Here is a 14,115-nt window from a genome sequence, read left to right as displayed (position 1 = left end):
TATTACTAAGTCCTTCTTTTGGATGGTACAGTACTTTAAATAACATTTCAACAATCTACATTGTCATCATCAGGTAAAATTAGGTGGTATACTACAATTTATGTACAGTATTTATTAGGTTGAGAGGGCGGTAGGAATTTACGATAAGTTTTCCACGGAAAGGCAAAGAGTGCACAAATATATATTTCATTAAAATGCACATTTGCACATGCTATCGTTATATTGTGAAGATCCTCATAATCATGTTTCACCTTATTGTGAAGAGTTTTAGTAGGATGTTTAAACAACCTCATCCTTGAAGAACAGCCTTATTGTCTGAGTCACCCCGGTTTGAAATTAGTGTACCCTTTGTTTCATTTCGAGGAAATAATGAGTCACGATACACCAAAGTCCAATACACCAAAGTAACGCGGTTACTATATAATGCATGATATTATGAAAAAAAGAGAATGAAATTTACACCATATCTCGATGTACAATTTATTAAAATACACATATATAAAAGTGTATGAGATGGACATATTATACTACTGTGATCAAGGACATGACCACCATGTAAAATGGCGAGATCGTGAACGAGGTTTATTTAATTCTTTCCCTGCGACTTAAAGGGTAATAATCAGCAAAGACGATACATATATTTACCAATGGGCTGCTCAGTATGAATTATATGTTACAGGAGTTTCAAGTTGACAGAATTGCGGGTAGCATTATTGTCCTTGGAGTCAGTAAAAACGTTTGTGATACACATGATCATTCCTTAACTGATAAACAATTTAGTCTGTGTGACAAGCTGGCTTTTCCTGGCATGCAGAATAATTTACTGCAAGGAAATGACAGAAATAGAAGACATTAAAAAAGATGTTAATAGATATTCCAAATATTTGTATTTTATTCAAATCAATTAAAGAGGAGAGGTGTAATTTATAAGCCAATTGAGAAAGAAGTAATTATGCAGCTGCCAATCCCTCGTTACAAGGTATGATGGAAACAATGAATCTAGCATCCGAGTAGTTGAGATATTGTATGTGGTAACATGTATATAATGACAAATGCTTCGGCGGGTGTGATGATCACAATCAGTTCACACGTTAGTGTAATAGGAGGTTGAATGTTCTAATTAAACTTGGCATGTTGACTTTAATTAACTTTACAACCCCTACTTACAACAATATAGCTGTGCCATACGAGTCTCGAAGACTATTTAACAAGAAAGAATGTTTTACTAAAAGAGCGTTGTCTAACCATTATATTTTTTGTGCTCAAGAAACAAGTTCTTTTTCGCAGTTTTAGTTTTTTAAACTTTTTTATTTGCCAAGCACCAAATCAGTACAAACCCCAAATGGTATTAGGTGCACAATATTGGAACTAAAGTCACTCGCCAACTATTTAAGCTATTCCGCTGGATTCAATGAAATTGGGCACCAACCAGTATGCTGAGTATCAGCGAGAGACTAAATGGTCATCCCACGTAATATATAGTTAACAAATTGACATCCTTAATTGCATACTTATTATCTACAAAACTATGTTTCTCTTGATCTATCCACTGAAAATTAATCTCAGTTACGCTAGTGGTATAGCAAACGACAAGATCCAAAATAAGGCGTAATCATATTCGCTACTAGTATAGAAAGCACGAATCTTAAAGAATTCAATGGAAAATGAAGATTAGAATGAACTTGACACTATTTAATAACAAATATAAGACTATACGTCTCACTAAAATATTGTGTTATTTCTTGATGAAAGAGATTTAGTGTCTATCCGCCCTCAAATCAAATGTTGACTGACTTGACGACTAATTCAGTACGTCATCAGGTTGCAACATTCTTACCTATTTCATTTTGTGTTCAAAATAAATCGTACAAAGTCTTGTAATATCAATGCAAATTTAAATCTTAAATAAGTGTCATCTGTAATAATTTTACGGGTCTGTGCATTTGGGAGAAGACAATCTAACAGTATGCAGATACACAACAATCTAACCATAGCTAGTACGACTCTCAAACTAAAACATCTTACAACTAAAAGGTTACCTTAAAACCATAGTCTAATGCGATTCTTATAGAAACATCTTGGGATTCAAAATTCAATCTTTCTCAACTCAAACTCGACTCCTGATTCAGCATAAATGTAACTCGTTTCACTTTAAACAAAAGCCTTTTTCCAAAGGCAAATTTGTACAGAAATTGTTTCCATGATCAATACAATTCTTGTATTCTAGATAAAGCAAATTATCTGCGAAACCTGATTTTCGCGAGAGACATTTATACAATTTTCGAAACTTCTTTTGGAATACTGCAAATAAATGGTTTATAACAAGATCCCTTAACTTCGCCCGATTCTATCGGACTGTGATAATGAGTCATATGCAGTATCAGAACACATTGACCACTTCTTATTACCACTAGCTATTTTGTCAATAGATTATAAAAGATAGCTTGTCAGGTAAGGTAAAATACGCCCATTGGCATTATAGTAACTATCACCAGTATGAAATATTCAACCTTCAGTCATACACTTCTGATACTGAATAATATTACCAGGTTTCATCTGGTAGGAATCGTGCCTTTTATTGTTTACGAGCTAAAAATTGAAAGCGTGATCAAGGACAAGGGCAATGATTTAATATATTTCGATTCTTCTGATTTTCAATAGGGTTTAACCTTCGGGTGATAACAAAGACTCACACCAAGTTTCGTGAAAATTCGTCAAGTGCTTACGAGCAATTGCGGATGAGCCGAAAGATGACATGGGTGTCGCCAAAATACGCCCCCAATTCATGTAGGCATTTAAAAAAACCTCCAGTTTTGTCTAAAGCTATCCTTATGTACATCGATGTGTCGTTACATGCATATTGATATCCATGTATATTAATATCCATATTACCTGTGTCTTAATGGCAGTCTGTAAAACATTTGATTCAGATAGGAACCAAGATATGATCCATCCGACAACACAATTCTACATATCTTACTGAACTGAGAATGAGCGTCGGTAATCTAAACAATTTTTTAAAAACATTTTCCACATTATCGGAGATAGCAGCCAAGAACTGACTTTATAACACAACAGCAGGTTCATAAATGGCGTTTGGACAACGATAATGAAGTCGTAACACAGACTAAAAACAATGCGAGAATATGCTCATTATGTAGGCTATGTAATCTACATGAAACCCTTCAAGTTGGTCACTCAGTCAAAATAAGGTCGAGCGCTTGACACCAAAACTGTCCCAAATAACATAACTTTGATTAAAAGTTTTAATTTATTGATCACATGAAAGCTGTTTGCCGCGACCGTTGTTGTTACGCGAATGGACACTTTACAGAAAGCAAAAAGAGGCTAACATTGAAATGAATACAATGACTTCCAAGCGATCCGTTTGTTGATATTCGTTGCTGGAATTGCGAATGCTTGGGAAATGTTAAATCCAGCAACTCGTGGCATAATATCATATCACATATGCACTTGTTATACTATAGATCCCATATTTATCCCCGCTTAATGTTTGTGAAGTAGATGCAAAATACGACCTTTCAAATCAGAAAGAAGCGCATGTAAGTGCGAATATAAGAAATTTTTCGAAAAACCGGAATTTACATTACATCTTATTAGCAAATTAAAACCTATTAATTCATACTGAATTAATCTCGCGCCAATTTTTAAAGTATTATATAAAGATTGAGAAAGGCTTGGTAGGCTCTATTGTGTATGCTGCCATTTCAATGATGCACCTTATCATTAGTATTCTTTACACCTACATACTGACCTTGATCTTTTCACACCGGATATCACTTTATTTGTTTTGTGGTGCGGTCACAAGATGCCTTTGACACTGTTTTCCGTTACAGTATGTGTGTTTTCACAAGCTAAAATCCTTTCATGTTATAATCGTTTAATATCAATTTACATTCAATTTTCGTTTATATAACCATTGCCCAATATGGTGGTAGGTGAGCTTTACCATTTTTTTCCGAAAATACCAAATGTTCAGTAGGTGTTTTTATACTGACGTCACGATGCACGTTTTATGGAGACAAAAGTATTTCTCCCCATTAAACAGGCCAAGAGTTGACAAACACTTGAAATTGGAAGATCTCTTATCTCGGGTAGTTAGGATTTGTCGAAAACATTTCTCTGCTAATCTCTTTCATTGTCACGGACCATCTTAGTGGTGTTAAATGTAACAATACGCGTTGCTTCGCCTGTATAACGACACATATGTGTCCATATCGTTCTGATTTTCTTTTTAAATCATGAGATTTCGAGAGATTTCGTTGTCATTTCTCTTGGCAAAATCTTTTCTATGACCTCAATTCGGTTTTGGAAAGGAAGGGTTTGACATCGTATTTGAATCTGTTGACTTTCCTGGATTTGATATCTGATCTGTAAGCCGATCAAAGAATGCGGAGAGTATTGTATTTTGAGGTATTTCTTTCATTAAATCAAATAAATTCTACTTTCATTCTCACACATTGTATGCTTTTGTATTGGGTTCATTTTTACCGAATAATGAACGGAAAAAGTGAGTTTGTGATAGGAAGGGGAATGCAATGCATCTTTTTAATAGCAGTAAGGTGCACTCCTTACGCTTGTAGGCATACACGCATCAAGTCTGCCCTGAGTTGCTGTCTTCATAATGTGGGTTTTATTTTTTTGGTTATAGTACACTCTTGTCGGTTCGCAAATCTTGCTTTAAAGCCTTGAACTTTAATATCAATATCCTAGAGAAGGTAAGGTGAAATGTGCTCTTGAAGATGAGCTGATACCCCTTCATCGAAAAACGCTTTCGTATGCAGTTTAGTTGTATCCTCTATGATGTATGACTGACGTTTTGGATGGGTGATGATTATTGAGGATTTCAGAGAATTCACAAAATTGGTCATGAATGAAGAAGCTGATGAAACAGTATACGATGTAAAACCTCATATACATCATATACCAATATGCAATACTATCAATAACATCATGTGGATTAAAACACTGATATAGATAATTCGTTATGATTTTTTTTACCATACGAAATACTTCTTTAATTCGTGTTCTGTCAAATTTTTCCCAAAATCGTCATTCCTTGTCACATGCAAACAATACCAACATTGATCAAATTGGACTGAAGAGTGGACAGTGTTGTTCTTAACGATGAATATATCTTCAATCTTTAATCTAAAAGTGTATTAGGAACTCGTCATATATATCATTTTTATTTTAAATATTAGAATAATTTACCTATAATTCATTCCAGCTATCCATAAATATTTCAGAATGTAAATCTGACGTATTAATTTAAATAAATTGTAGTCATTTTCAGAGCGTTTATCGTGTTCATTTGTATACAATGACGTGAGAAAGACACTAACTCGTTATACCAGTCTAAAAGACAGGAGCCTTGGAGCTGGGGGTCTGTGGCTGGTAAGAGACTCCTAGGCGCCAACGGATTTGAGATGGCCGGAGTTGAATTTTTAGCTTCGGAATAAGGCTTTTCACTGGCATAATGGCCAACCCTTCGTGTTTGCGTGGTACGCTTCTCTGAATTACGGGGACACCGAAAGTCCGAATATCTGAAATCGAGATCTATCGACTATGAATTAATTTTTGAATATTTTTGGTTTTTAAGAGTTCTATTGTTTTTTGCTTCTCACTTTGACATAAGAGTCAAAATAGTAGAAAAATACAATATAATTTTAATCTAGTTCTATGTTCACCCGTGAATAATGTTTCATAACCTAGGCACTTGATATCATCTGTTATGCGTGCATTATTCAAAAATATGTCAATGATAATACATCGTGTGTAGAGTGGTTGAAGATTTGAAATGGAGTAGGATGGGTATTAGAAGACAGTCGGCGGTTTTGATTTAGCAAATATACTCAAAGTAAATAAGTGTAAATTGAATTTTAGTCTGATTGGCCAGTTGGATGGGAGAAGATGTTGACTTGCCACTTCAGTTGAGTATAAATTACTGCCTTCTCCAAAAGTATCATTCTCCATGTTTTAATTGCGCTGTAGAATCATACAAAAACATCATGAAGTCGTTGTTAGTTGTTTTATTAGCAGCTTTAGCTGTTTATCAATGCTCTGGTATGGAAATGACATTAAGAACTAAGAAATATGCCGAACACTTACCACCAACAAATTACACAGGTCAGTTGTTTTTCTCATTGTTTTAAATAATTCACCGTGGTGTCTCGCATCTGAGTCTTCGAATAAAATATTAATCAAAGTTACCGCTATCTTAGTGATAACGTAAAATTTTATGGTGCACTGACACTTTCTTTTTCTAAAACCGGACTTCTGATGTCGGTATGGGGATGGGTTTCTAACAACTCTATAAAATATTTCCCCTGTCCCGTCACTGTAAAAAACCGCCATATTGAATATCAGTCTCTTGCCAGCCAACTTCCAATAACTGAGCAATTATTATATTCCATTCATGGCTTTTACAAATTTTCGTTTTATACGCCACATTGAAATGCCTGCCTATCGGTCCCTCAACATTTCTTGTGAACGCAATAAAGACTACAGTTTTCAACTGATTTTAATGAAATTTGTTGTGATCATTTATATTGATTAGATCCTGGTCAAGTTCGAATCTTTCGAATTATTGCCCTTGACTTATGAAAAAAGCGTCAAAATTTGTCTGTGAACACATGCATGTTCACTTGATTAGTTCCTAATAATTTCAATACCATGATTATAGAACAGTTAAATCTGTCAATGGAATAAAATTTTCTTCAGATCTTTCTCTTTGTTTTTAGAAAAGTTCAAACGCTGGTAATAAATAATATTTTTGTCTTTATTCCTATAATCTAGTACGAGTTCTTGCAATGTTTTTTTTTTAATGTTGTCAAAGTTGCCTGCCATCTTGAATCTCATACAAATAGTATCAAAGCGCTGTGTGCCACGGATTGGTCGATTTTGATAAGTGCTTTGGCAAATCGCTCAAATAAATGTGTATTGTAGGCAAATCGTTGTAGACGCTTCGCTTATATAAATGCACACTTTGGTTTGTGTCGAAAGAATTTGCTTAATAAAGACGCCTAAGAACTATAATAAGACATCTGTCATATTTGTATTTTTAGTACTTTGAGATTTATTTAATAATTCCGCCCTATCATATTTATCATATCAAGATTTACATTTACAATGTAATTATTTAGGCTAATTTCACTTGATCTTGTAATCAAGATGATGTGCATACTAAGAGGATATATTCATCATATGACATGGTGTGATAACTAGAAAACAGAATCCATGTATAAAATTACCTGTAGGTATATCACACCATTTAAGTCCACGGATAAAAAAAACTCATTTTTGGTCAAGTTTAAAAGTTTGATTATCATCTTAGAGGTGGTATTCATTCAGGTTTGTGAAGTAACATTTCATAACAATATAACCAGTTTAGCAAAAATTAAAACATAATCCAATAGAAGATTGGAGAGCGACCGTCAGAAGCACCCAACGTAATGCCCCAACTCACTGCATTGGGGAAAAAGGCCGTCTTCCAAAGAATTGACAGTCACGTCTGTCAAAAATGCAGCTGCTGATCAATCTGATTTATATCTAGATGGTGCATTTTTTGTGGCTTACTACACATGGCATATCCTCTTTTCTGCAAAATTGTGATCCACGAGTAACGGCACGATCTAATTGCAAGAATTCTTACATTATAAAGAATTTAAAACTTTGAACCATTTATTAAATTCTCTGGTCTTTTGTTTTAATTTTTTAAATTGCCACCAGTTCCTGCACGAATTAGTAAATCTGATGTGATATGTTTACATTTCAGAATTATGTGAACTGTGTGGGTTTACCCGAACTCCACATAAATATAACTGTCACCTGAGTGTGGTCTGCGATTGGGCAGGTAAAGAAGTTCACATACAACCATGCGTAGATGAAAAACAGATGTGGGGAGCAGGTTGCTCTTTCTGTACCAACTATAGAGGAGCACCTTATACCACACTTTGTAAATTTGACGAATGTAAGTACACTTAGAGCCAGGATTGAGCGCTAAACTTAATTAGATTCCGCTTTTCTACTGTGTTTTGTCGTTTTCGACATTTTTTTTTACAATTTGTCATCGTAGCATTTGGAAGCCACGAGATATTTTTTCCCATGCATCCCATGTCATCTTCATATCTCTTCACCATGAATGTCGTGTCTTAATAACGAATATCTGTGGACGTTATTTCCACGTCCAAGTGTGTCTGGATAAAGAACGGTTGTCTACCTGTTCGCCAAATAATTAATCTACGTTTTAACAGTCTATTTTACCTTACGTTATTACAGTGAACAACCCCTGTTATGGAAATGACAAGCGACCGGTTCCAGATGGATTAACATGCAATGGCTTTCACCAATGTTCTGCAAATGGCAACCACATTGAACATGCAACTTGTGCTGATGGCCAGAAGTTTGATTTTGAACAGAGAGCTTGTGTTGCAGACATCGAAGGACTCTGTAGTGGAACAGTTACTGCTAAACCAAGACGAAAGCAATGTAAGAAAAATTCTGTAGACATGATTTGAATTGTTTAGTCTTATTCAATTGTAAGTACGTAGTCTAAAAGAGATTATACTAAGTGACGTCAAATGGAATATTCAATCTTGAGCGACTTCATTAATTGAATTTATCTATTCCTTACAGATAATGCTACCTGTGATGAAGTTCCCGGCGATATCCACAGTCAATCAATAACAGAGTTTTATGAAGATACCATGGAATACCGTACAACTAATGTCTCATGCCCAGCTTCCATGGTATTTGATAAAAGTTTAATAGGGACACCGTTTTGTTGCAATGAAATGGATAAAGTAGAATACAGTATGTATTTTTGTGAAATGTTTGCCACTTTCTATAACAATATGAATATGGGGTCAATAACAAGTGTATTAGTTTTAAGAAAATGGTCCAAATGTATATGCCTGGAATTTTGAAAAAGTGATGTCCCCGACTTACTGGGATGCTTTATTCCATAATATTCGTTGGTTTCGTTGAATATGAAATATTTACTGTTGACTCTTCGCTGTGAATTAGGTTCTAATGTTCATTGTTTACTTGGTGGAATTTATGTCCCAATGCTTGCGCGATTCGAGTTCTGTGGAATGGGTCAATGTCTATATCTGCATTATAGTGAAAAGTTATATCGGTCATGTTCTATTCAGTGACCAATTCCAGTGCACTTCTTGGCTTAGCGCAGATTCGTAATTCAGAATAACTCACAAATGGACCTACTTTCCTTTGATTTTCAGCGTATGTCAGAGTTTTGGATTAATCCGAAACATCTGCCCCTATTCTAGCCACTGATAGATATTTTGACATATATCAGCTAGAGTAGACCAACTTTCAAAATAGATATCAAAGGCTGGAATAGAGGAAGATGTTTTGGTCTATGTTTTGTATTTGACTGCAGTGCGCTGTGTAATACGATATCACGATTCTTTACTTTGCACAATCGATATGTCCTGGAATAATCAGGAAAAGGTCTGTTTTCATAGACATTTTAGGGTTTAGTAAAATGTGATTAAGATTATAATATTTACAAAATATTTCCAGCTGAATGTGAACCCAACAATTTAGTTCGAGCCTCTTCTAGAGATGAGCCCAGCTCATGGAAACAATCTCTATCTGGACATTTGACCCCATTCAGTAAAATTGAAGGTGACGCCATGATAGTCAACGATCCATCAAACCCATTCAATGGTTGGGCCTATTTTGATGGATCCACCTCATTTGATGCCAAGAAGATGTCGAACAACGAATTGAGATTCTTTTGGAATATGACCTTCGACGTAAGTGAATCAGAAGTCAAAACATTGGAAAATTTAGCTTCCCTTTTATCTCATCCCATCTTTGCAAGTCGAAAAAGTATACAAAATATTATATTATATTAGAAGAAATAGAACCCCATCTTTCACAACCTCGGACTTGAGGAGGGAATTGAATGACTTCTTAATCCAATTTATTAATTGTTGGAGCCGGATAAGGTAGGCGAGTTTGTCTACTCTGTTACCCTTCCAGACAGTTCACAAAACTGTACATTGTAATTTTAGCTGGGACATATCTTATAAAGAAACGAAATGTACAATTTCAGTTCCAATGTGGTAATATGGATGCATCCGGCAGAGTTAATGTTGGAATGCAGAGAAATGGTGTCAATGGTAATCCTAACCCACGGGTAGCTTTAATTGATAATAGTGCTTGTGATATCTACGCCACTTATGGTTGTCATCTTATTTTGGATTCTTTAAGCAGTGGTGCTGTCGAATGTTTCGCCAATAACCACACTGTTAGCACACAGAATTTAGTAAGTATTTTACATTACTTTTTGACCTTAAATGTGCTCACTAAATTGAAATGAAATGAAGTTTTGATCCTACGCTAAAGTGATATCTATCTGGAAATATCAAACTTCCATATCTTCTGCAAATACACAAAATGAGCTTCATAAGTTGAAACATTTTTTATTAGCAGTATTCTGTATCAAAAAGTGCAATTTATTAACGTCTTTAATTGTAAAAACTTCAATGTTGCCACCGTTTTCAACTATAAGGCCTTTTCCATGACAAAAAAATAATTATTGTTCTTCGTTTTTGAGGACAGCTGATCCTCTGGACTGCATTCGAGAGATCGAATACTCCAAATTTCTAATGCGGAAACCGTTTTGTCTAGAATAAAAGCCGTAAATTGCGGACTCAAGTTTTTTTTGTCAATTGCTAGTGGAATGACAATGATAACTCTCCGCATTAATATCTTTCCCAAAGAATATTAAAACTGCTGGTATTTCAACGTCCAACCTGTAGCTGTATTCTGGTTCAATGATGTCTTGTAAATGAAATCAAAATAAAATGGTCTTAGTTTCGGATTTTCAAAACTAATCCCGAAAAATGTTTTCACTATCGACAGGATAATTATATAGGCAACATTTCTTAAAATAATGTAATAAATTGCATCAATTTCACAAATTCTAATGCCAACTGTTCATAATTTGCAGGATTTAAATATCCAATACTCTGTTGATTTCAAACGAGTTGGAAGTGAAGGAATAATGGAAGTTAAGCCAGCAAATGGTGCTGTTATCAGACGACAATTTGTATTCAATGATGGTATGTAAAAGAATGGATGAAAACAACGGACCGAAAAAACCTACGATTACATGTGTACGCAGACTCAAACGCAAACTCAATAAAAAACGGATCAGAGCAAATGCTATCCAAATACAAACTCAACACCTCCGTAAGCGCAACGGATGGCTCAGTAAGCGATTTTTTGCGACTGCGAGAAGAGAATTACCTGTATGACATCATTACTTGCATTTCTCCTTTGTACGTTAATGGTTCTGCGGAATCATCGTATAAGGATGCATGTAATCACGTTTTGAGTATGAGCTTTAATCTACGATTACATGTGTACATGTACTCAAACAAAATCGGGCCACAGCAAATAATATTCAAAACACAAACATAACATCTCCTCCTTTGTTTCCTAGTCCAATACCACACATATAATATTTTAAGTTTGAGCTCGAAGCTACGGCATTTTCAAAATTCCGTAGTAGGGTAGTAGCTCTGTTGCAATTTTCAAAATCAGTTTAGAAAAGTCTCCTTCTTTTCAAACTGCACAAATTCCAATATGACCATTGGTTTCTAATTGACGCATTGACAGGAGGTGGAAAGGCTAATGTCACTGTCCCTGCAAACTAAATGATGTTACCCTTCCCTTTAGGTCCGATTTCATTTCACATTATTACAAGGTTCTGGAGTAAATGTAAACGAATAGACGGACATGGATGTTAACATACGTTTGAGTGTTTATGTTCAATCTGTTTATATATTGAATTTATATTAGAATAGTGAAGTACATCGATCGATCGATCGAGCGAGAGATATCGAGAGAGATGAAAATTGATGATATTTAAATGTTCTATGTTGTAGATGAGATCATTGAAGGACGAGATTGTGATATGACTATTGGTAAAGGAGTTGGTCAAAGAAACTTTATTGGATTCATTGACAATGTAAGAAAAAAAAATGCGTTCTGCTTAAGCTACCCCCCTTTCGTCCACTTTCTTATTCCTTATCATCCTTCGTAAGGAAAAAATTACCTGCAGTGCCTGCGCCAGCCAACCGAGTACAAATATGAGACAGACTGACGCGATTGGGGACAACTGTCAAAACTTAATTCAAAATGCGGCGCAATCCCTCAGAATTTTCGAAATAAGAAATCGGGTTGGCCTATCCTGACAAACATTTTGGGGCAAAAACGTATAAATATAATATTTTTAAATTTGAGAAGAACATAGTAGGCATGCAAATGCACCCCAACTGTCGCCTCCTTGTATTTTCTGTCGAACCCCACCCCCGCCCCCCTTAACATTTTATGGTCCCCACTCGGACTCTTTACCTAATGCCTCATTGATACGTCACTGGTTGTCATAACTTGTAGCCCTGCTGAATAATATTGTATTGGTTATTTGAATTCTTTACATTTTTAATTTTTTATAATATATATTATCAGTCGTTAAAATTAGCTTTCTTAAAGTTAAAGTTTCAATTATATATATGTTTTTTGCAGGTGATGTTCTATAAAAACTGTGAATACTAAAGGAAAAAAAGCATATTTCAAACACTCGATTGTCTCCAACTTCTACCAAATCGATGTGATCATTTATTTTTTATATTTCTTTTTCATTAATTGGCCAAAATAAACAATTTAATACATTTTTGTGTTTTGAATAATGTATTTTATATGTAATAATGAACTTCGATTAATAACAGATGTTAATTCTCTGTCAAGGCCTTAGATTTGTTATCCAGATGCACAGATATATTCATGTTTTCGGTTGTGACATAGACATAAATACCGACGTTGGATAGACCAGTCATCCAATAAGCAAAACCCATACGTCCAGGCTTACACAAGGGCAACGGGACAGAGAATGCGATAGCCAGAACCTTCACCTATATTACCATCAACAAGTTTATAATCTGCTACTAACAGATAGGTCAGACTCGAGATCGGGAAGCCCGGGAGTGACAACATCGACCAACAACTGCTACTTCTTACCAAATTCACCTAAGAGAAAATGGCGGCAATATTTGAGCTACCATCACCAGATAAGCAGTCTTTTCGCGTCCTAACACGACTTATTTACAAGCCTACCGAACTTCCTTTGAATGACATTGACCCTTCTACGTTGTCAACGTAGTTCGCAAAAGAACGGACCGTAAGTCAGTGACTGGGAGAGTGCTGTTTACAGATGTTGAGGAACAATGGCCGAGTTGCAAGGTTTTCTACCAAACACCAGCCACATATCTCATCTGTCGCGTTTAGTCACATTTAACATAATTTCAGTGTACCAACTCCGATATCCTTTGTCGAAACTGTAGCCTGTCGCGTTCAAAAGCTAATTGTAAAAAGTGCAGACGGGACGAAAAACGAAATGAGACATCAATTACAGAATCGACGTCCATTTTTTTAATAGGAATTATGCATTGAGCGCCAAAGCTCAAAAAATCAGTTGGTTTCACTACAGGATAATATGATATAATAACTGGATAAGTCAGTCTTAAAGTTGAGAATCATGCTTTTTGCATGCTTATGATGATTGTCACCCCCAATACTTCGGAAATGATATGATGATTATTTCGAAATTCTCCATATTTTTTTATTGTTGTTTAAAAATGTTATGAAGCCTTAAGGATTCTTTGTCATCATCGTCTGGCTCTATCAATTTAGGACTCCAAGAAACCCATTATCTTATTATATTCGAGAATCAGAAAAAAAAGAACTGGTTAACCAATTCAATTGAAATTTCCAGGTTGTAGACTTAATCGGTCTTACATTCCTTAACCACTATTCTATACAGCTTAAAAAGCCCCCTCTATAATTTATACTAAGTACAAGATTCGGGTTTCTGGGGCTATTAGCTAACACTCACAAATGCTTCTACACTTAAATTACCACAAACCAAACGTCATATCGCTCAATGCCTGTTGATGCCTGGAGATATCTAAATCCTGGTCCCCTACACCCATCTTTAATTCATTTAAATACTCGTTGCATCCGGAACAAAATGGACAAAATCATAGCCGAATTTTACAA

The 14,115-nt window shown here is 35.2% G+C and overlaps 1 protein-coding gene across 1 annotated transcript; it reads left to right on the top strand.

Annotated features, from left to right (window-relative positions):
- Positions 1-6,004: 6,004 nt before the first annotated feature.
- LOTGIDRAFT_232799 (hypothetical protein) lies at positions 6,005-12,799 on the top strand. Its single transcript, XM_009057991.1, has 9 exons — positions 6,005-6,150; positions 7,799-7,993; positions 8,302-8,511; positions 8,659-8,835; positions 9,568-9,803; positions 10,106-10,318; positions 11,006-11,117; positions 11,946-12,028; positions 12,586-12,799. Exons 1-9 carry the CDS (start codon positions 6,033-6,035, stop codon positions 12,613-12,615), a joined length of 1,374 nt encoding a protein of 457 aa, XP_009056239.1. The 5' UTR covers positions 6,005-6,032; the 3' UTR covers positions 12,616-12,799.
- The last annotated feature ends 1,316 nt before the right edge of the window (positions 12,800-14,115 follow it).

Source organism: Lottia gigantea, assembly GCF_000327385.1.
Source record: "Lottia gigantea unplaced genomic scaffold LOTGIsca_32, whole genome shotgun sequence".
Taxonomy (NCBI): domain Eukaryota; kingdom Metazoa; phylum Mollusca; class Gastropoda; family Lottiidae; genus Lottia; species Lottia gigantea.
This window is presented reverse-complemented; position numbering and strand designations above follow the sequence as displayed.

Excerpts from the sequence above, each read along its gene's own strand:
- LOTGIDRAFT_232799 (XM_009057991.1), top strand. The coding sequence starts at position 6,033 with ATGAAGTCGTTGTTAGTTGTTTTATTAGCAGCTTTAGCTGTTTATCAA. Across the intron at positions 7,994-8,301 it reads ACTTTGTAAATTTGACGAAT|TGAACAACCCCTGTTATGGA; the intron begins GTAAGTACACTT and ends ACGTTATTACAG. Across the intron at positions 8,836-9,567 it reads AATGGATAAAGTAGAATACA|CTGAATGTGAACCCAACAAT; the intron begins GTATGTATTTTT and ends AAATATTTCCAG.